Source organism: Quercus lobata, chromosome 8, assembly GCF_001633185.2.
Source record: "Quercus lobata isolate SW786 chromosome 8, ValleyOak3.0 Primary Assembly, whole genome shotgun sequence".
Lineage (NCBI taxonomy): Eukaryota > Viridiplantae > Streptophyta > Magnoliopsida > Fagales > Fagaceae > Quercus > Quercus lobata.
Window position 1 is genome coordinate 47234946 of NC_044911.1, and position 24290 is coordinate 47259235.

Consider the following 24290-nt stretch of genomic DNA (forward strand, 5'->3'; position numbering starts at 1 on the left):
GAGCACCGACCGTGTGGGAAGTGGAACACCGAAAAAAAATTATATTGAAGAAATAAGAAGGGTGGAGAGACGGAAAATAATATAGAAAATTAAAAAACAGGGAAAAAAAGATTACTAACACTAAGGGCCCTACCGGGTTCGAACCGGTGACCTCTTGATCTGCAGTCAAATGCTCTACCACTGAGCTAAGGACCCTTTTGATAGTAGCTCCTCCTATTTATTTATTTAACTAAAATATATTCGTAATACTGATAATCTCACCGACCTCATCCGGTGGACGGTGCCACGTTTGAACTTTGGAATCTAATCGCTATCCTTATGGTTACACACCGTAGAATCTCCTCAGTGGGACCCACGGGTGTTAGACATTGCTCATTTTCATTGCACTCCAAAAAAGTAATTTGGTTCCTAAACATTTGTGATTTGTTACAATTTCAGTCTCGTCCTTATGAATTCATTGAATTGTATCAAATCTGTTTATTATATTTCAAATCAATATTTATCAACTATTAATTTTATCAAATCCATTTTGTCTTTCTAAAGTGATTTTTAATTGACTTGATTTTAAAAGTTAAAGATATGAAATTAATACAATTAATAAATAAAAGTACAATAATATTTTGACTTTTAATAAAAAAAAAAAAAAAAGAACAATACTAAAGCTACACATATTTGCAGTTTTGCACGGTATAATTTTTGGACAAGGTTTTTTTTTGGGATAAATTACATATATGGTCTACATTATTTACATCATATTTTAATTTGGTTTCTAACTTTTTAATTGTGTCAATTTGGTCCCTAACCTTTTAGTATCATGTTGATTTAGTCTTTGCCGTTATATTTTAGATGAAAATTGCTGATATGGCAAACGATCAAAATAAAATTTTAGTTTATTCTCACATTAATGGACACTAATTTTTTATTTTAGCCATTAGATATATCATCAATTTTCATCTAAAAGATAACGATATGGACTAAATTGATACAGTACTGAAATGTTAGGGATCAAATTGACACAATTAAAAGGTTGGGGATCAAATTGAAATATAATATATATGATAGGGATCAAAAACGTAGTTTACACTTTTTTTTTCCCCGCTGCAAATGTGCACTTGATCCCTTTTTAGCTGCCACCATGAGCATCGCCCTTGGTGGGTTTGTCCTTGTTCAAATCATGGGCCTTTTTCCTATCAAATTTTTTTTTGGGCCGTTTAACCTTTATAATTTGTGTTTTGTTATCAGATTGATATTGTGATTAATCTGAATGTTCCCATTATACTTTTGATGCAATTCTCTCTTAAGAGATTGGTTATCTCCCAGATTATACACCTTGTAATTTTGATTTTTAGCAATAAATTTCAACTGATTTCATTCATAAAAATGCATAGAAAATAAATTGAAAACATTGTTGTTGCAACATTTTGTTTACTTTATAAAGGTTTTTGTTAACCGGTACTCTTGTACGCTCGTTAAGGAGGTTTCAAATGAGTCTCACTTATTTTAAGAAAGGTCATTTAAATTAAAAGTGATATGCTTTCTATAAAAAGTCAGTTGACTTCATTAGAGGATTTCCATCTAGTTATGCATAAAATATGCATTTTATCTCCACAAAACACCATTTTCTTTATTTTACATTCTCACTTAACAATACATCTTACATTTCATTCTTTATTTTACAACCCATCTCATTAAAATAATTTATTTTCTTGCCACATCAACAACAACACTAGAAACAACTCACGGCCAAGCCCACCACTACTACCACCTCCAACCAAAACACCACCGCTGCACGCAGTGACCCATCATGACACAATGCTGAGAACCACCCCACCAATTAGAATTGGAGAGAGAGAGAGAGAGAGAGAGATTTGCCACAGTAAAATCTATATTTAAATTTTACTGTGTAGCTGAGTAGTAAATTTTTTTGCATTTTGCATTTTCAAATATGGGGTGATTTTTTTATGTATTTGGTAATATATTTTGCATTCCAATAAATTTTACATTCCAATAAATTTTACATTCTCACATTTGTATAATTATATAATAATTCAACCTTAACGAATGTCTTACAGTCTTAGACACCCATTAACTGAACAAACACAAAAACATCCATGGAAAAATCAATAATGTTGAATCACAAGACACAACAAATGCCACACATCTTTATAACAAAGAAAAGAAAAGATGACATTAGCAATAAACACACTCAACCGACTTTACAAAGCCCCAGTTAATAGCATTTGTAATTAGCTATTGCAAATGGTGCTAGTGTGCTACTACTAATAAAAGTAGGTTGGAGTTGGGTGGCTTTCCCTTTCCTTTTCCCATTTTACAAGCCTTTGTTTTTCCATTCAATATAAAATCCAAATCTTGCCCCCACACCCACACCCACACCCACACCCACACCCCAACGCTCCAGGCGGTTATTTCCACATTTCCCTCTCTCGTTTCCTCCGCCCAAATCTTTTCCCTTCCCTTCATATACATATAAACTCTACTCTCATTTTCTTTCCATTCATTTCCTCAGCTCTTTCTCTCAACCCATTTTCTCAGCTCCCAAACACGTAAAAAAGAGAGAGAAGGGAAAGAAAATGTCATTGACGACGTCCACCAAATTCGCTCAGCCCCTTCCTCTGAACACCACTTCGTCCAGATCCAAGGAACACAAGCTCTTATTCGACCCTTTCAGAACCAACTCTTTCCTCGGATCCACTCACAAGCTGCGCTTCAATTCTCTCTCCAAATCCAATCAAACTAATCTCCACCGTCGATCCGCCATCGTTGCTGTATCCGATGTTGTCAAGGAAAAGAAGTCCAAACCCAGCACCAATCTGGTAATCATTCCACAACCCCATTTCTCCTTTTTTGTTTTTGGTTTTAGTTTAATGCGAATCATCAACAGGCTTATGAGAATTCAATCATGCAAAATCCCCACTTTCTGGGAGAATTTTATTTACCCAGAAAGCTGACTGAAGGAAAAATTATTTTAAAGGTATTACCTTTGAAGGTTAAAAAGTATTGGGTAGCTGATTTTTATTAGTATTGAGTAAATGAGTAATCAAATAGTGCGTAATTAGAACTAGTTGTTTAATTAGGTGGATACTATGTTCATAATTTGCAACCAAAATGACACAGATCATAAACCTTTTTCCTTTTTATTTTATTTTATTTTAATTTAATGCGAATGATTAACACGCTTATAATAATTCAATCATGCTAATCCACACTTTCTGGGAAAATTTTCTTTACCCAGAAAGCTGACTAAAGGAAAAAAGAATTTTAAAGGTATTTACCTTTGAAGGTTTATACGTGTTGGGTAGCTGAGAAAGTAAATGGGGCCTAATTAGAACTAATTGTTTAATTAGGTGGATTCTTTGTTCATAATTTTCAACTAAAAGGATACAGATCATAACATTGAAGTTTCTTTGGAAAAAAAAAGTTTTCATTTTGATATTTGTTTTAAATGTTACTGATATATTTCTTGAACTTATATTTGAGAAGATTTTATTATATATATATATAAATATATATGTTTCATATGAACTTTTACTAGTAAAATGATCTCTTTTATTGGAAAGAAGATTTCGGTGGAAGTATTTTCTAGTGAAACAAACAAAGTCTGAGATTTGTCTTTGCGTTTGGTTAATTGGGTATTCAGCTGATCACGAAAGAGGAAGGCTTGGAGCTCTATGAGGACATGGTATTGGGGAGAGCTTTTGAGGACATGTGTGCCCAGATGTATTACAGGGGCAAAATGTTTGGTTTCGTTCACCTCTACAATGGCCAAGAGGCTGTGTCAACTGGGTTTATCAAGCTTTTGAAGCAGGAAGATTCTGTGGCCAGCACATACCGTGATCACGTACATTCGCTGAGCAAAGGGGTCTCTGCACGTGCTGTGATGAGTGAGCTCTTTGGAAAGGCTACTGGGTGTTGCCGAGGCCAGGGTGGTTCAATGCACATGTTCTCAAAAGAGCACAACGTGCTTGGTGGCTTTGCTTTCATTGGTGAAGGGATTCCTGTGGCTACTGGTGCAGCATTTTCCTCCAAATATAGGAGAGAGGTATTGAAGGAGGCAGATTGCGATCATGTGACAGTTGCATTTTTCGGAGATGGGACTTGTAACAATGGCCAGTTTTTTGAGTGTTTGAACATGGCAGCATTGTGGAAATTGCCAATTGTGTTTGTTGTGGAGAATAACTTGTGGGCTATTGGGATGTCACATGTGAGGGCGACTTCAGATCCTGAGATTTGGAAGAAAGGGCCTGCATTTGGGATGCCAGGTGTTCATGTTGATGGTATGGATGTTTTGAAGGTTAGGGAGGTGGCAAAGGAGGCAATTGGAAGAGCTAGGAGAGGAGAAGGGCCGACATTGGTGGAATGTGAGACATATAGGTTTAGAGGACACTCATTGGCTGATCCTGATGAGCTTCGCGACCCTGGTGAGCATTTGACATTTTTTTTCCTCTTTTGCATATTTACCTTCGGTTATATTTAATTCTTGAATGTGACATGTCTACAGATTGTGCATTTAAACAGCTAGTTTTAGTTATGCCTCTTGGTATTGTTGACTTTTGTTTATTTATTTTTGGTCTATTATGTGGTTGAACTTGAACCAATTCAAATGACGCTGCCCCATCCTTTGTGTTGCATATGCCATTTGTGTTGGAAATTTTAAATATTCTGATGTTACATCCCTTGTTGGATTATTGACTTGAGGAGAATTTGGGATGGCTACTTAAATGCTAAATAGAGCCTGCTGGGTCTTTGCCTCATCGACTAGATCATTTACTTTTATTGGAAGAGGCATGTCTATTAGCATGGTTGCATAGCATTGTCAAGTGAAAAAATTTTCTGGTCAAAAGTAAGAGGATTGAGCTTTTGGATTCCTAGGACTTGAACTGGTTTGATTGTATTAGGAGCAGGGATTCCACCCCCCCCCCCCCCTCTTCTCTCTCTTAAAATGGAGGATGCATTTTTAGGACTTGATAATAATATTAGGCCCTGTGGCCTATATGAACTGGATGACCTTTAATTTTTTCTGGTATATTATTTTTCTCTTATGCGGTGATCAATGTTCACCTCAATTTTTGATACAATTTTTGCAGCTGAGAAGGCACACTATGCTGCTAGAGATCCCATTACAGCATTAAAGAGATACATGATTGACAACAATCTAGTCACTGAACAAGAGTTGAAGACCATAGAGAAGAAGATAGATGAGGTGGTTGAGGATGCTGTTGAGTTTGCAGATGAGAGCCCTCATCCACCTCGCAGTCAGCTATTGGAGAATGTGTTTGCAGATCCAAAAGGTTTTGGAATTGGACCTGATGGGAGATATAGATGCGAGGATCCCAAATTCACTCAAGGTACTGCTCATGTGTAACCTTTCAAGCCCGGACTTCAAGCAATATGTCTTCTGGTTTTAGTCCATGGATGCGTGGTTTATATTTGAGCTTTCACTAGTGAACTTTCAAAAATGTGTCAGCTTTTCTAATATAAGCAGGAGTTGTTATTTAGGTTGCATTCTATATTTCCAATTTTGTATTTTTACTTCACTTTTTTGGTATAATTTATCACGTTCTTTGGGACTAGCATTTGGAATGGCAAGCTCTGAAGGCCAGTTTCATATTCTGTGTGCATCAAGATGTTCTATATCTTTGTGTTCATGAGGGTCCCGTTTTTATAAGTTGTGTTTTCTTGTAAGTCCCTACAGTAGTGCTCCTTCACTGAATAAGATCGTTACTGGACAACATTTCATTTACCTTTCTTTTCATGATGGTCCGTTTGGATTAGCTTTCTACTGATTTTTTACTTTGCAGGCTTTTAAAAAGCAGTAGATAAGCAATGAATTGAAAAATTAAAGCTAATCCACGGTCACAAAGCTGTGCAATGCTATTTGGGAATCCCTGTCCTAAATCATGCGGGCCGCCTCATGGGCCCAAGTTGCAGTGCTGCTGGCTGCTATGCAAATGCAAGTAACACATGGTGGCACTATTGATTCATATTTTATTTTAATTAAATTTAAGATCCCTATAAATATGTAGTTTCATTAAAGATTTCAAACAAAAAAAAAAAAGTTGTCCAACGGGAAGTCAAGTCTTCCAATCTAGCAGAAATCTCTTGCAGAGGAGCATGAGACATGAGGTTCTATCATATGATGCTTTATTAGAATAATTTTACATTTAGTCTTCTATATTAATTTCTTCCTATTTTATTCCAAACAAAGAGCTGATTTTTTATATTAGCCAAACAACTAATATGCCTTTATTATTTTAAATGCGTTAGATAGATTCAATGGACTTTTCAATTTTCTCTTCTTTGCATAAAAGCTAAGTTCAACGTAGAATTGTAAGAGTTAGATTCAATGAATTGTGTAATATGATTATTTGTCTTTACACATTTGTCCAATCAAAGCATAAATAATTCTATTAAAAAATAAAAATAAAAATCAAAGCCTAAATAACAATCTCTTTTAGAGTTGTTCTTCAAGAACTAAATTCAACATAGAATTGCAAGAATCAAATTCAATTAATATGATTATTTGTCTCTACACATTTATCTAGTCTAGCATAAATAGCAACATCCTCAAGAGTTGTCTTTCAAGATAAAATTTGATGGAGCGATTTTTAGAAAACAAAGTAGGAGTAAGAGTTTTGATTCGAAATGATAATAGGCCACTCATTGCAGAATTGAGTTACAAAGGGAAAGCAATTCGGATTTAGATGAGACAAAACTAGCAACGACCATCCAGGCTATTAATTTTGCAATTGAGATAAATGTAAGAGATATTATTTTAGAGGGAGATTTAGCATATGTTATTGATATGGTAGAGGCAGCAATAGGTATTATCCATGGTCATAAAGATAATTTCATAGATTTTTATAAAATATTTTAAAATAAAATTATGTTGTACACTTGTACATGTCATTATTGCACAGGACATCGGCTAGTTATATATAAGTAGTGTGCGGCCTCAGACCATTTATCCCATGAAAACGGTGCTACTATTTTCTTCAACTAGAATTCCCAAGCTTTTAACTGTTTAACCAGGACAATGACATATGGACCAAGAAATAATTACCATCTGTGTGAACTCAATTTGTATAAGGTTTATTGAAAGAACAACTGAATAGCTTTGATACTGTCTTGCTAGTAAAAAAAAAATTTCTCCTTCCACCAGGAACTTTGTTTTTCCCTGTTCGGAACGTATAAACCAGTTCACTACAATGAACAGAGTCTGAAACACAGCATAGATTAAAAGTTGCATGTGAACAGTAAAAATGTGTATTACTACCAATTTGACTCGGGAATACAAACTACTGGTTTTATTTTTTATTTTTTATTTTTTTATGCTAATTGAATACAACTGCATTAAGCTCACACCCAAAGCTACGTAGCCTACGTGGAGAGTTGGATCAGGTAGGAGCATTGATATAGGCCTTGCAGAGCTTGATTTTCCTCTAAGCTCACCTCCACTAAACGTCAAGACCTAGAAATCCATAAGAGTATGATCTAATTAATCCGGAAACAAGAACGTGGAACCCTCTGATTTTGCATCAAATCTACAACTTTTAGGAGGCCAAGATAATTAGCTCTTTACCCATTTCCAAAACTGAAAACGAAGACGAGCTAATCTGGCCTCTATCCAATGGGTATATATATGATGTAAAACAAGGATACCAGGCTCTCTTGTAAACTACCCAGCACTCCAGCAGAACAAAAGAGTTAATATTGGAAGAAAAGGGGTTTGGAAGATCTTATGGAAGTTGAAAATTCCTTTCGGACTTGTCATTTTTTTATGGAGAATCCTGAACAACATTTTGCCTGTTAAATCTCTTTGCCTAGTGAAAAAAAACATTGCTACAGATCAAATGTGTATCCTATACCAATCAGAGGAGGTAGACATGGATCACCTATTCCTCTCCTGTCCATTTGCTAAGGTAATGTGGCTTGGCTCTAGTCTAAATATTAAGTCAGATCTTCTACATCCTATCTCAATCATTCATTGGGTGCAACAATGGCTGCTGAATACAGAGAAACTTGACGTCTTAGCCCTCAGTTTGAAAATACCTTAGCTGTAATATTGTGGTCTCTCTGGAAGAGCAGGAATCAACTACTATTTGAAGCTAAGACCCCCAGCCCTTATAATACATTAATGACTTGCAATGTTTTGAATGACAGATACTACAAAGCATTCAGTTCAGAGAAGATCAAAACCAAGCAGACAGTAAACACCAAAATGGAGAGCCCGAAGTTACTCAACCAGATTGGCAGATACTTCTGATAGCTGGGCATAACAGGAGAAAGTTGAAAAGGGGAGGCATGTCTTATCTAGCAAAAGACAGGGAATGAAAGGAAATCTTCAAAGGCTGCCACTCCTTTAAAGACGCAACGAAAATGCAGGCAACACTTCTAGCCGCAAGGGAAGCAGTGCAAAAAATAACGATACCTTGAAGAAAAGTTACATACCTTTTAATGAAATAAAGCAAGGTTTGTAGAACAATTTTTTTCCCTGCATTAAAAAAAAATACATGGTTGTTGTGTTTTTTATTTTTTGAAGGAATTTCTATTGATTTTTTTTTCTTTTTTCTAAACAGCCTTGTTCTAGGTCCAGTTAGAAAAAGGGCCTATCAGGCCTCATTATTTTGCGTAGATATCCTGGAACCGCAATGTTGATGTTTTCTTTGAGGTATCAAAGAAAAACAGAAACTGTTGTCATCATTCCAAGAGCCTTCTTATCCTTATCCAAAACACTGACTTGAGGTATATCAATGTATAAAATATGTAAAGCACTAAATTGATTTGATAAATATTTCCAGTTGTACAAGATGATAACTGGAGAAATTTTTTGATTGGAACTTCTGATGATGTTTTCTTGTAATTTTGAATAAACTAATGTAGTTCTAACTCAGCAACGATATGCTCTTTAAAGAACTGCACTGCTCAATTTTTAAAAGAACATCAGAACTACATTGATAACATTTATAAACATCCTGCATTGGCCATAACATAAAATAGCTAAAAAAATGACAATAGTGTATAGAACAAGTCTACATGCCTTGATATATATATATATATATATATATATAAACTGACTAATAACATAGTGCTACTAACCTGTGAATAATGGTGATGCCAGCCCTTTTGTTCCTACTAAAATGATAAAAGAAAATTGGAAGAAGAAGCTAACACCATTTTAATCTAGAATCCAAAAAACGCAATTGAGTTAAGCTCTTAATGCCAGGGGGAGGGGCAATGAGGGGAAGAAAATTAACCATAGGCCTTAATACATGTTAGCATACATATTGGAATCCACATAATGCAAATCTTTAGGTATGTTATATGTATTTGGTGAGCATATTTGGTTGCCCAGGATTAACTGAATATGGTTTAGACTTCTTATTTTCGATATGTCACTACCTTTTAATCTCTCAATAGAGGAGTAACAATGCCATTTCAGTCAAGTCATGGCAGTCCTCATTTCATTTGCCACATTAACATTACTAAAGAAAAAATTCAAACAGATAATCATCTCCATCCCAAAATAGTTTGCATGAGCAAATAGTTCAAAGCAATCACTGATCTTGGTCTTGATTGTATAAAACAGTAGTTATTACTAAACTGATTTTTCTACGACCCATAGTACATATAGGCCTCATTTCACAAGGCCTATAATTCTCAAAAGCTTGCACCAGGTATGGGCCTAAACAATGCATAGCAATTTGGTTTCCTGTGGTTTAGAATTATTTTGCTACTAATGCATGGTTGATTTTTCAAATTCTCAGAAACCAATTGCTTAAGAAATCAGTAATTTGTCTTTTTGAATGCATTTCTTTCTAAAGTTCCCCCTTTTTCTTGTATGAATGAGAAATTTTATTTAAAGAAAAGTAAGCTGCAACAACAACAAAACAAGAATTGTTCAAGCAAGTAGCAACAAACCAGTTGCACCACCCTTTGAGATCTAATCTACACCTCTAGGAACATAAATACTCTTACATAACTCCAGTGCCCTAATATCCCCCTACATAAAAGTCTTAATGGCTTGCAACGTTCACCAAATCAAAAGAAAACAAATCCAAATCCCAAATCTCACCCTCTTCACCATCCCCATCTCAAAACACGCACACAAATATATTCATTTCTTTTTGTTTTTTGTTTTGTTTTGTTTTGTTTTGTTTTTTTTTCTTTTTCTAATGTTTCAAAGCAAAGAAAGGAGCATGGATATAGCTGTATTCATATGAAAATGTGAAATCTTACCATGGGAAAACCTTGGAATACTTCAAGAACACCTTCTACAACTGCAATTTACATATGGTGATTTTAGAAGCATAATGAAATAGACTTGGAATCAGAATATACTCTTAAGGCTTTGTCAAGACTGGTAGAAGCTGACAACACAAAGGAGATGACAATGAAAATCCGTAATTGGAGTAGGGAGTGAGTCTGTTTTATTTTGTAATAAATGAATCAAACTTCAACTGGAAATTGAGAGAGAGATTACCTGTCATGCATGTTAGCCAAAATACCAAAACAAAATAAAAATCCCAACTTGTGTTGCTCGTCTGCCTCCGCTCTGCCAACCACACCACAAAGTTGACTCCATCCCAGCAACCAACCATGGCCTTTGCCTTGTCGCCATGAATTGATGTGTATTGACTCACAAATATCTCACTCAACAAAAATAATTATTCACGGGTTCTTTCCTCTTTTTATTTTAGGTAATAGATATAGATCGTAATACACTTTTAGGTTTAATCAAAATTAACTCATCTATCCATTAACAAAGGACATAGAATAATGTATGTGACTCACAACAATAATAACTTTCAGTATTGTGAATGTAAAGAGACAATATCAAGAATGTTTTAACTTCCAAAACAACAAAAATTGTAAAGGCAAAATTCCCATATTTTCTGCATAATTATGCTTTCACATTTCTTGAAGTTCAAAAGAACTCAAGGCAATGTAGCATGAGGATACTGTGAGTATTTCATTCTGCTGAACAAAGACCAAGAAAAATGATACTAACAACAATAATAAAAAAATATGAAGGGAGAGAAGGGACTAGACAAATGGGAACTACAACTTAAGAGCAGCAATTGCTTCAGGTTTAAAATCAACCCTGAGACCCAATACTCGCCTAACTTCGGCTGGGGTTAATCTCCAGGTCATAGGTCCCGAGTTCTCACCCCAGAAATCTAGAATCTCAGAAACCTTCTCCAAGTTGAGGATTGTAGCCATTTGAGTAATACGAGCGAACTTATCCCTAACAGTCCTCTGAGTCATGCTTGAGAAATGGCTTACCAATGCCCTTGCATCTCTGTCGAGCTGAAGGCCTCCAAGTTGACTGAACCTTTTCTGCATCATGATCACTTCGAGCCTCTTAACGATGAAGTCAATGACCAAATGAACAAATGAGTCATAGTTGCTGGCAGTCATTAGTGGCTGAAGCCATGCCACATTTGTCTCAATAGCATGAAGAAGCCTCTGAACCCATGGATCATTCACCTCATTGTCTGCATATTCAGCCTCTGACAGTTCATAACTGATGGTTGCTACATTATCTAACACTGGACGGATTCGGGGTGTCACAGTTGCCACAAGCTGTTCCATGCCAGCATTTAGAGCTTGCTTGAAAGTGTTGCTCATATCACTCAATTCAGACAAACAAGATTTCACTTTTTCTCTATCAGCTGGTGCGGGGAATACCTGATAAAAATAATTTAAGTCTATTTAATGCAAAAAGATGGGAAGTATTTTAACAGATAAGCAAGTTAATATTACTTGAGCATAGGAACCTAACCAGGGGTATAACCACATCAAATAATGTCTCACACAAATATATAAAAATGAGAAGAACAAAGCCTAAGAGAAGCATCCAGTATAAGAGCCAAGTTTTCACGTAGGGTCACGCAATACAAAAAGGATAAGAAGAAAAAAAAGGGGTCGAGTATTAAACAGGAGACCTGATTGATTTAGTATGGACTGATGGAACAATTGCTCCCTCATAAGAGTTGACAATATAAACCTGAACTCAACCCATACCGGACATTGCATAAAAAGCACAAAGTACTAGTGCAACCAATTGAAACAAGTATGTCCAGAAAAAAAGACAATGATTGACACAAGATACCAAAATTTCTTTTCATGGAAAAAAATAATGAAAAAAATAAAGAACTACAGTGTCAAGCCCATTCTTATTAGTCTCATTACCCAAATAGTTCTTTATAGCTAGTTCCAAGTGTCAGTATATCACAGCTTTCAACAAGCAGCAAAACTAAGCATTAAGGGATGCTAAACAATGGTCTCAGTAGGTTGAAGGATCTTTCTAAATCTGAATAAATATCATCAATAGTGAACAAAAATTGCCAAGACAAGCATTATAAACATGACCAACTATGTTACATTTGGAATGGATTAACAATGTTACTTTTACCCAATCTTTTTCAGATCTCAGTAAATGCTCAAGAGCCTTGTCATTCTGTCTTAAAAGTCACTCACTGCCTTTGTTTAGATTACTGGGTTTCAACATATCTCATAAGCCAAATCCATATAGTATGAAACAGCTGCAAATCTCGTATTCCTCGGTTTGAAAGGAGATGGTAAGTTTGACCCCCGGTCTTACTACCATGCGATTTGGGGTACTCCAGATTCTTCGTTTCCTTGGAAGGGTGTTTGGAAACCAAAGGTTCCTAAGCAGGTGGCTTTCTTCTTGTGGACAGCTGCTCTTGATCGGATTCTCACTTTGGATAATCTCATACTTAGGGGTCGCCCTTTGACAAATCAGTGTTGTATGTGTTGTTGTGATGGGGAGTCGGTGGACCACCTTCTTCTTCATTGTCCTGTTACACATACCTTACGGACTTTTATGCTTTGGGCTTTTGGTATAAATTGGGTTATGCCAGGATCGGTGGTGGGTTTGTTATTTTGCTGGCATTAGTGGCTTGGGAAGCATAATTCGAGCATCTGGAATTTGATTCCAGGCTGCTTAATGTGGACTGTTTGGTTGGAACGAAACCGTCGTTCCTTTGAGGACACTGAGAAGACGTTGGATGAGTTAAAGGTTTTATGCCAACATAGTCTTTTTGAGTGGTCTCGGTGTTGGGGATATACTGATTATTCTTCTCTCTCTAAGTTTATATTTTCTCTTAGATTAGTTTCTTGATTTCCATCTTTTTTGCTGTTTGTTTTATCTTTTTCTTGTTGTTCATTATCATGAACAACTTGTACTATTTCCTATTTTTTCATTAATAATAGTTCTCTGATTACCTAAAAATAAAAAAAAATAAAAAAATGAAACAGCTGCTATACAGCTTCAATTGGTTCAAACTTCAAACTAAGCAAAGTTCTGTTTTAACTGGGTGCTAACTTGAAACTATTAAAAATTCAATTGGTTCAAGGTTCAATCTTCAAACTAAGAAGCATAGTTCTGTTTTGATTTAGTTTAAACTTGAAACTAATAAAACCACATTGTGACAAAGTAAACCACTCACCTCAGCACATTGCTCTTCAATCTCGTGTTTAAGCTTGAGAACATACTCGCCGCTGACATCTATATTATTCAAAGCAGTGGCAATCTCCGTCCCAGTCTTGTGAACCGCAACACCAGCCAAGAACAGCTTGGCACCAAGGTTGGGCTCCCTCGTCTTGTGCTGCAAAGCTTCATGATACTCATTGCTCAACAAACTACTAGCACCACTGAGAACCGCAACCACAGAGCTGATATTGGAGGTGAAAATGGCCCTCCGCAAGCAACTCTGTAGAACATAAAAGACATCATCTACCATTGAAGTGGTCAAGCTATCTGGAACCTCCTCGTCAATCCTTATAGCCTTCCTCACATTCTCCACCATAAAGAAACCTTCTAGAACCACATAGAACCCGGTGATCTCTTGCACAACTTTGCTAAAGCTTCCACTCCGAAACGCCTTTGTGGCTCGCGGAAGTAACTCTGGATCAACTGAACTCAAGGCTTTGATCTTCGACACCATGAATTCCGTATAATCCTCACCCAATTGCATCAACGATAGTATCTCTTCCAAGTATGATTCAATCTCCCTCGGGTCAGGACCTTCGGATCCTCCTCCCACAGCAAGCAAATTCTTGTTCTGAGCATTGATCTCAGATGATAACCGGCCTAACTTCCTGAATTCCATATATTTCTTCAAGATCAATGAACCTCGCGAGTCACATTCTTCTTGAAGCTCGCAAATCGCATAAACGATCCCATCCTCGCCACATAGACCTCTCAGAATCTCACTGTTCTCTTCAATTGCCAAGACTATATCCTTGAACAGATTCGTCAAGCACGAAATGAAATTCACTTGGCTCGTCTGGTTTCCTTTTTGTTCCATCAACTCCACCATGTGCTCGAACTCCATTCTCGCTCTCATTGCAATCACTTTCTTCAAGTAACCGACATAGACCTGTAATCCCTCATCCTCCAATCCAAGCGGCGGGAAAATCCGGATAAACCGCAAGATCGCGGCGTGGTCACGTTGATCCACGGCTGCAGAGAGCTTCTTCCGTACAATTCCTTCTAATTGCTTCTTGAATGAGAGCATTTGGTCCCTCTGATGAGATCCAGAGTCCTTGTACTTGGCATCGATCTGGAAAAAGGTCTGAACGTAGTTTGCGGCAGACTCGAAGTCTTCGGAATCGAGAGCCTTGTTGACTCCGTCGATGCAATTGGATCGCTCAACAATGGCGTCGATGCGGTGGAGGGTGGAGTTCACGCGCGACTGTGCGAGGTCAAGTTCTCGAACCTTCCGGCTCACCTGATCAGCCAGCTTGGACGTGGAGGACACGTTGGAGAGCATGTACTCCGAGTCGGCAGAGACTATATCGAGTACCTCCGAAGATTTCTGGAGGTGGAGGAGTTGCTTGTCTAAATCGGAGCGCTGCGAGAGGAGGTTGTCAAGGTCGAGGTCCAGTGAGCGCTGGTACGCTATGCACTCGTGGAGGAGTCGGGTCATGGCTCCGACATCGGTGAGTGTCCGAATGTGGTCCATCGCCTCCGCCGTACCGAAATCGATGGAGGAGGACTTCGTTCCCTCGTCGGATTCCATGGCTGCAGATCCGTTTGGCGTCGACGCCGTAACCTTCTTCATCTCGGGTCCCCCTCTCTTTCTCTGTGACAGCAACTCATAATTACAAAACAATTCACAGTCACAATCAGTATCAAAAAAAGAAGAAGAACGTGAAACACAGAGCTTATTAAAGTGATGGATTCTATTCTGAAAATCAAAGAAGGAACAAAAAAAAAAAAAAAAAAACGTACCAGCTCTGCTTTTGGTTTTGAAGTAAAGGAAACGAAAAACTAGCTGTGAAGAAAGTTACAGAGAGAGTGTTTAGAAAGAGAAAATGCCACCATCTCCATACCCATTCACAATCACAGTTACAAAACCCATCTCCACGGCGAGGTCTGAGAGAAATCTGAGATTGAGAGAGAAGAAAGAGGAGCACGATGTGAGAGGAGAGAGGAATTGAGTAAAATTTTACAGAATTGAATAGAAATTTACAAAATTACTCATATTTCTTTTAGCATTTGGTGTCCGTACCCAAAATTTTTAGCATTTAAAACATACGATGTGAAGGGTTTTTTTGGATGTTTGACGTGATAAATGTCAAATAGTTTGGCATTTAGCATCCCTGATGTTAGTGCTATTTATAAATCCTAGACATGGCCATTAGTGGGTTCGGGTTGGGCAAAATATAGTCGGTTTCGGAATAAGTCTGGACAATCAGGTTGTAACAGGGTCGGGCTGACAAGTATTTTCATATGAAAAAAAAAAAAAAAAAAAAAATCAAATTTGTAGAGAAAATGAATCAAATCAATCAAGAAAATGAATTGCCCATAATACTTTTTTTTTTTTTTCAATTGTGTGGACACCTACTATTATTAAACTACTAGTTTGTAATTCTATGCATATACATAAATATACTTAAAAGATATATATTAAGATGTATAATATAATTTTTACATATATAATTTAAATATTATTGATAGTCATTTTTTTAAAACTTTTTAAAAAGTCATGTAAGAATATTATTAGGTAAAAAATGTAAATTGTCATTTTTTTTATATATTTTTTTAATTTTTTTATGTTCATTAATTTTAGACTTTTTGATTTTTGTATACAATAACTCATTTAGATGGATATTTATGATGTGATCTCACATTTGACTCAAATATTAAGAAATAAAACTTTCTTTAAAAATAAATAATTTAGGACACATGACGCAAAATTAGACTTCAATTGTAGAATCTAATTGAATTTTCTCTAACCTTTACCTAGTAATATATACTAGTATGTAACCCGTGCTACCGCACATGAATGGTTAATTGTAATGATGCTTGTAAAGACTCAATTTGTAACGATCCCAAACTCGTATTGGGTTCGAACGCTAAAGGCCCAAACAATAAATTTGTAGAGCATGGATATAAAAGAACTAGATTAACTTCAAAATAAAAACGATTAAACTTAACGTTTCTAGATGGATTAACACAAATATTATGATCAATTTCTCCTTGAAACAAGCTAAGTTCTTTATTTCATAAGATTTTCTTCTAGGCATCACTTGTTTAGAAGTTCCGATCCTTTCCCTCAATGCATTCTTCCAAGTTATATACTCCCTCTTGGTGTCATCTTCATCACACACGTGCAGGTTGGATTCGGAGGATCCCTTCCTGTCCCATCCAACACTCCCTAGAACCTTCAACCAGCAGCTGTAAGGTTGCTTCATCACTGTTCAGGCATCACCTCCACATTAATGCGGTCAGAGAGTTAGTTGAGAGGCAATTAATGCGGAGGCAGCAGTTGTTAAAGATATTTGTTTATCTTTTCTTTCTTACCCTTGGCCCTATGTCCCACCTTTAGTGATAATGCAACTTCGAAGTGTGTTTGTGACAATACGACGTTCAGATCGTCCTCGGACACATATTGCCGAGAAGGATTTTGTCCTCGGACGCATACTGGACCCATCTCATGTGATATCTACTCATTTTTTTCATTTGGTTCCCCTTATAATCTTATGTGGGCCTCTTCGGATGGTTTAACGTCCTCGGATGGGCCACAGGCCCAGTTAATACGGTTTTAATATTTATTGATTAATCGGCCCCTACAATGCTATTAGTCAATTTTTTCTTTTTCTTTTTTGGGTTTATCACATGGATAAAATGATGAATAAAAAAAAAAACATTGCATTTTATTATTTAAGTCGTGCTACAATGAAAAAAAAAAATTTGAAAAAAACCTATTAACCAACTTAAACATTTCAAGGTAGATTGAGCATCTTTTGCATGTAACCACAAATTCTTCATAGGCATAAAAAATAATGTTCATCATGCTTCAAATTTCTCACAATCCATAATCATTGCTTTTCTCAAACCATTAAGGAAATCATAATTGTAAAACTTTTACCAAGTTCAACAAATAATTAATAAAAAAAAGAATATTGCATCTTATTATTTAAGTGATGCTACAATGAAAAAAAGAAAAAGAAAAGAGAATTAAAAAAACCAATTCACCAACTTAAACATTTCAAGGTCGATCAAGCATCTTTTGCACGTATTCGTAAATTCTTCATAATCATAAGGATAAGGTTCATCTCAGTTCCAATGTTCCATTCTAGTTTTTTGGCATGCTTGAAAGTTTGGAATTCGGTACAGGGTGGTGCCCACAGCAAGTAATCGAAGCATTTTTCGGCATTTTAGAAGCCAATGCTTCCCATGTTCATCGTTTAAAATTTCCAAAAGTTTAATTATGCCTTTAGGATTTGATTCACAAAGCAACATGACTCCATGAGTATAAGTTGCGATAAAATCGCCACATGCAAGAGCTTCTTCAATCAATTTTTTTCCTTCAACGACTTCTTCATTCAAGAAGTATTTGTATGTTCCCACTATGAGTAGTGCATGGAGATTCTTTGCTTCGTAACATGAAAAAATGAGTATTTTTGCTTTGTCATTTAGTAGGGCTGGGTGACTGAAATATGGAGTGAGTCGAATTTTTTGGAGGACCAATTTGTTTTCTGTTAATTCGTTGAAGCTTTTGCAACTAATTAAGAAAAAAGAAAAAATTGAATAAATAGATTGCATAACTTATATGGAGGGAAATAAATTCGTATATATAAATTGAAAAAGTTGTTTTGTTATACCTTAACTTGATATTTCCCAATAATGTTGCTGAATCATTTCCCACCTTCGAAAAATATTTCCACCAACATGTCATTAGGAAGATTTTGTAAAGTATTCATATTTTTTTGTTTGTTTGAAATAGTGTTCTAATATTTCATTCACTATTTATAATAAAATGATTTTTAAAGATTCATAGTATCATATTAAATAACAATACATGATAATTGTAGGGGTATTGGATCCAAGAGCTCATTATCTACGTATATAATGGGCCTAAAGCCAAAGTCGATGACTAGAGGTCATCCGAGGAGGGTAAACATTGTCAAGGGAGCCCATGTTAATAAATGAAGAAGTCAGTTTTGATCATAACAGCCCAGGAGATTGGGCTAAGGATGAATGCCTCCTCAGCTAACCAAGGTCGAGTTCCGTAGAGGTGGTTTGCCGTTTGGGGGAATGTTCTATGTATATAATAGGCCTAAGGCCCAAGCCGATGACTAGAGGTCATCCGAGGAGGGTAAACATTGTCAAGGGAGCCCATGTTAATAAATGAAGAAGTCAGTTTTGATCATAACAGCCCAGGAGATTAGGCCGAGGATGAATGTCTCCTCGGCTAACCAAGGTCGAGTTTCGTGGAGGTGGTCTGCCATTTGGGGGAATGTTCCAGGAAGTTCTGTTGGCACGGATAAACATTGCAGAAACAAAGGACAGAGGGAAGTCCTAAAATATCTAAGGAGAAAGCTGCTACCACCGTATTAAATGCTCTGCAGCTAACTTTCTAGCCGTAATAATGTGGAGGTAATACCTGAACAGTGGTTTTGACCCTTACAGCTACTACCTAAAGACTTTAGGAAGAGGCTGATGGGACAAGGATCAAGCATCCACTATCTGGTCTGCACGTGGAGGGTAGAGATGAAAAGGGAAAAAAGTATAAAAGAAGGAGGGAGTAATGAGAGAAGGGGATCGGAAAAATCAAGAGAGAAACATTGTAGCAGTTAGGAACCAAATCTGTAATCAAACTTGTGTGAAATATATAAGAACTGATCTTCTCGAATTGTGCCGAGGATGATTTTCTTTAGAAAAGTCAATCTATCTTCTTGTTCTTATTATTTTATTTTACTCTCCAACTCATTTTAGCTCAGTTTTCCAACCCATTCTCTACAAATTCATTGTTTTGGGTTTTTTGGGCCTAAGTCCATCCATCTTTTGGGTAAGGGACTCAAATCTGGTCCTTACAATTGGCGCCGTATGTGGGAATTCTGGTGTTATAGTGAGTCTGATTTCCAACTATGGTAGGGTCAGGTCCATACCAGGCAGAATATAGAAGGTCCCAACGCGAAGATCATTTTGTCAACCTCAAGCAAAGAAGGGACCGGGAGGGGAGTGTGTATACTACCCATACTAGTGGGAGTCATTCTAGGGGTGGTAGTCATCTCTTTCAGGAGAAAAATACTAGAGCCATGCAGCAGGAGATTGATCATTTAAAAATGAAGTTGCGCTAGGAACAGAGAAGGCGAACTCCCTCTATTTCTAATTTCTCATCTAATGATGAGAAGGATGGTAGTTATAGGCAAAGATCAAGGACTCCTCCTAGTGAGTCTTTCTCGTATGATGAGGACTACCACCATGAGCATAGACACAGAAGCTTATCTTCTAAAGGCCTAGGGAACGATGAGATGAGCAAAGCGTTCAAACAAATTTCCAGATCGCCTTTCACGCTTAGGATTGAGGAAGGGAGACTTTCTTGGCGGTTCACTCAGCCCACGTTCACCATATACAATGGCCGTACAGATCCTGCGGAACACGTATATCACTTCAACCAGAGAATAGCTGTACACTCAAAGAATGAAACCTTAATGTGCAAGGTATTCCCATCCAGCTTGGAGCCTGTGGCTATGAGGTGGTTTGATGGTCTAGGTACAAGTTCTATTGGCTCTTTCGAGGAGCTTATCCGAGTGTTTGGGTCTCGTTTTATTCAAGGAAGTCAATACCGTATCGGATGCTGTATCGGTTTGGCCAGTGGTACGATATATTTCAGGTACCAGTCAATATCGGTGTACCGTTTCGGGTTTACTGCTATACATATAAAATCCTATATATATATGTATATATATATATATATATATATATATATATTTGCTGAATTTAAATCCTATGTCTTTAAGTATATTTAGGCCCAATTCATCATTATCTTTATCCTTCTACAATGGGAATTTAAATCCTATGTCTTTAAGTATATTTAGGCCCAATTCATCATTATCTTTATCCTTCTACAATGGGCCCAATCTATTACAAATAAATCTAAATTAATCATTATATTAAAAGAAAAAAAAAACTTCAAACAAGTGTAAAAGGTCAAACATCCTACCTAACTATCACGTGAATTTTGAATAGAATTTAATGCCTTGAGAAGCCAAATGCTTAGAACCACACGTTACTTTCAAAAAGAATAAACACATCCCACACGTTTTGAGAATGCATTGAGAAGCCAAATGTTCAGAACCGAGAATTCTGGTCTTTGGTGTTCATGAGCATAGAAGAGGAGAAGACAAAAAAAAGAGTCTAGTCTGAGAGATGCAAATTAACAGAACGAGGCCCTTAGATTCTCTCTTGTCCATGTCCATGCGAGAAGGTGAGACCCTAAAAACATACTTAGACAAGTATTGGGAGATGTTTAATGAGATTGATAGGGATTTTGATGACGTGGCTATAAGGACCTTTAAGGTCGGCCTGCCCACAGAGCATGATCTGAGAAAATCCTTGACCAAAAAACCGGTAAGGAGTGTGCGCAGGCTTATGGACCGCATCGATGAATACAAGAGAGTCAAGGAAGACCAACAGCAAGGAAAGGGGAAGAGTAAGGTTATCCCTCAAGAGAGGAGAGATTTCAGGTTGGATTGCTACAACAATAACAGGCCTAGGAGGGATTTTGCGGGGCAATCTGGATCTACGACTCCTTAGGTGGTTAACACTGTGTTCCGAGAACCTGTGCATCAAGTTTTGGAGAAGATCAAGAACGAGCCATACTTTAAATGGCCAAACAAAATGGGAGGAGACCCCTTAAGGCACAACCAGAGCCTCCATTTCCAATATCACCAGGAGCGGGAGCATACCACCGAGGACTGTAGAACCTTATGGAATCATCTTGAGCAACTGGCTAGAGAGGGAAGGTTACAGCAATTTCTATACCGACCCAACGGGCAGGAAGACCAATCAAGGTTAGGCGCTTAGGGGAACGCTTCTTCAAGACCCCTTTTGTGGGCACCATTAACGTCATCTTTGCTGACCTTGGGAGAACTGGCTCACAACCCTCCAAGGTGATGTTCGTGACTCGGTCGCTAGTCGAGGATGTTGATCCTATGTTGAAGAGGGCTAGAGTAGAGGTTCGACCAGCGTTGAGCTTTTCGGATGAGGACAAGGTTGGAACCACATAGCCACACAATGATGCTTTAGTGATCATGCTTAGGATAGAAGGGTATGACGTGAGGAGAGTGATGGTAGACTAGGGTAGTGGTGCAGAGATTATGTACCCTAATTTATACAAGGGATTGAAATTGAAGCCCGAGGATTTGACATCATACGATTTACCTTTGGTAAGTTTCGATGGAAAAGTTGTTATCCCAAAGGGTCAGATTAGACTACATGTACAAGTGAGATCAGAAGTGGTGGAGGTGAACTTTATTGTGGTAAATGCCTACTCTCCCTACACAGCCATCGTGGGAAGACCTTGGCTTCATGCCCTGGAGGCCGCTTCCTCCACTCTGCATTTGAAGGTGAAATATCCATCCGGGGATCGGATCAAAGAGCTTGTTGGGAGTTAATTCATTACTAGGCAATGCCTTGTGGCCGCCATTTTGCATCAGCCTGGGGCTGAGTCCTCGGCCTCGGCTGAGGGGGGCTCATAGCAAACAAAGACCCCGGTCTTACCTGTTAATGGGTCGGCCGCGGAGGGCGAAGTGTGAGGATTTGGAAAAAATTGTTGTGGGGGATGACCCGGAAAAGTTTTTTCAGGTTAGAGCTCAGCTACCTCCTCAGGAGAAGGAAGAGCTGATAGAATTTCTCAAGAGGAATATTGATGTATTCGCGTGGAATGCTTATGAGGTTTTGGGGGTGGATCCGAGCTTCATCTACCATTATTTGAATGTCAATCCATCCGTCACCCCCAGAAAGCAACCTCCTCAACGCTTATTTAGGGATTATTCTGACGTTGTTAAAGATGAGGTGATGAAGTTTAAACAGGTTGGGGCTATCAAAGAAGTGTTCTACCCTGAATGGTTGGCCAACACTGTGGTTATGAAGAAGAAAAATGGAAAGTGGTGGGTATGCGTGGACTTCACAAATCTGAACAAGGCCTGCCCAAAAGATCCTTTCTCCATGCCTCGGATAGACCAGCTAGTGGATGCCATTGTAGGTCATCCTCGGATGAGCTTTTTGGATGCCTTTCAAGGCTACCACCAGATACCTTTAACCTTGGAAGATCAGGAAAAAATAGCTTTTGTCACTCCTATTGGAAACTACCATTACAAGGTGATGCATTTTGGGTTGAAAAATGCAGGATCTACTTATCAGAGGATGATGACTAGGATGTTTAAACCACAACTGGGCAAGAATATTGAAGTATATATAGATGACATGGTGGTCAAAAGTAAGTTGGAATCTGAGCACGTTAACGACCTTGGGAATATCTTTGAGATCTTGAGGAGGCATAAGCTACGACTCAATGCTTTTAAGTGCTCTTTTGGGGTCAGCTTAGGAAATTTTTGGAGTACATGGTTACGCACCGCGAAATTGAAGTTAACCCTGATTAGATTAAAGCATTTAACAATTTGCAGCTACCTTGAAATCTCAAAGAGGTCCCGAAGCTAACAGGGATGACTGCTGCCCTAAACCGATTCATCTCTCAGTCAGCAAACAGGTGTAGACCTTTCTTCCAGTTGTTGAACAAGTGGAAGAGATTTGAATGGATTGAGAAGTGTGTTTTAGCCTTCCAGCAGTTGAAGGAGTATCTATCTCGGCCACCCATTATGTCCAGGCCTGAGACGGACGAGGTCTTGTTTGCCTACGTTGCAATGGCTTCCCATGTAGTAAGCTTGGTACTAGTACGAGTTAACAGTGGTGTGCAGAGACCAGTTTATTATGTGAGCAAGTCACTACATGAGGTCGAGGTAAGTTACCTACCACTGGAGAAAGCCATTTTGGCAGTGGTGCATGCCACACGTAAGCTCCCCCACTGCTTCCAATCACACACGGTTATTATCTTAACCCAACTCCCACTTAGATCTTTACTTCGGAACGCTGATTACACTGGGAGAATTGTGAAGTGGGGTACGATCCTAGAGGCCTTTGATATCAAATACATGCCTCGCACCTCTGTCAAAGGTCAGGTCCTCGCCGATCTGGTAGCTGAGTTTGCTGAAACCCTATTAGAAGAGAAAGTGGAGAGGCAGAACATGGATGAAAAATCGGTTGGTGCAATCTCTAAAAATCGGTTGGTGCAATCTCTATACAGGAACCTTTGTCCTGGAAAGTATACATTGACGGCACAACGAACCACAGAGGATTTAGAGTAGGGCTAGTTTTGATATCTCCAGAGAGAATCATAATTGAGAAATCCTTGAGATTAGGTTTCTCGGCCACAAGTAATGAGGCTGAGTATGAAGCTCTGTTGGCCGGGATGACCATGGTTTAGAAGATGGGTGGAAAAGCAGTGGAAATATTCTTTGATTTAAGGCTGGTTGTAGGCCAAGTTCAAGGAGAGTTAGAAGTTAGAAATCTCAGAATGTAGGAGTACTTGAGCTAGGTTAGACATTTACAGTCAAGATTTGAATCTTTCAACTTATTACAAATCCCTAGAAGTAGAAATACACATTTTGACTCTCTTGCCACACTGGCAACCTCCTCGGCACAAAATTTACCTCGGGTGATTCTTGTGGAAGACTTGTGTAAGCCTACTGAGGTAGGGAGCAATGTGGTTCACGTTCATCAAATTAGGATAAGACCTAGCTGGATGGATTCCATAGTATTGTTCCTTAACGAGGATGTCCTACCCAAGGATAAGTCAGAGGTAGACAAGGTGCGAAGAAAGGCTCCTCGGTTTTGGCTGTCTGACAACCAAAAATTGTATAGGAGATATTTTTCTGGCCCATATCTACTA

At 37.9% G+C, this 24290-nt stretch overlaps 2 protein-coding genes and 1 non-coding gene across 3 annotated transcripts; 1 reads left to right on the top strand and 2 right to left on the bottom strand.

Annotated features, from left to right (window-relative positions):
• Positions 1-123: 123 nt before the first annotated feature.
• On the bottom strand, positions 124-195 carry TRNAC-GCA. The gene has a single exon. It is a non-coding gene; the product is annotated as a tRNA-Cys (tRNA).
• Positions 196-2328: 2133 nt separating this feature from the next.
• LOC115955975 (pyruvate dehydrogenase E1 component subunit alpha-3, chloroplastic) lies at positions 2329-5761 on the top strand. Its single transcript, XM_031074403.1, has 3 exons — positions 2329-2834; positions 3659-4439; positions 5106-5761. The coding sequence occupies exons 1-3, from the start codon at positions 2592-2594 to the stop codon at positions 5381-5383; spliced, it is 1302 nt and encodes a 433-aa protein (XP_030930263.1). The 5' UTR covers positions 2329-2591; the 3' UTR covers positions 5384-5761.
• Positions 5762-10804: 5043 nt separating this feature from the next.
• Positions 10805-15511, bottom strand: LOC115955849 (conserved oligomeric Golgi complex subunit 4). Its single transcript, XM_031074220.1, has 3 exons — positions 15281-15511; positions 13494-15131; positions 10805-11709 (listed from the first exon to the last, which is right to left on the bottom strand). The coding sequence occupies exons 2-3, from the start codon at positions 15108-15110 to the stop codon at positions 11080-11082; spliced, it is 2247 nt and encodes a 748-aa protein (XP_030930080.1). The 5' UTR covers positions 15111-15131; positions 15281-15511; the 3' UTR covers positions 10805-11079.
• Between the last annotated feature and the right edge of the window lie 8779 nt (positions 15512-24290).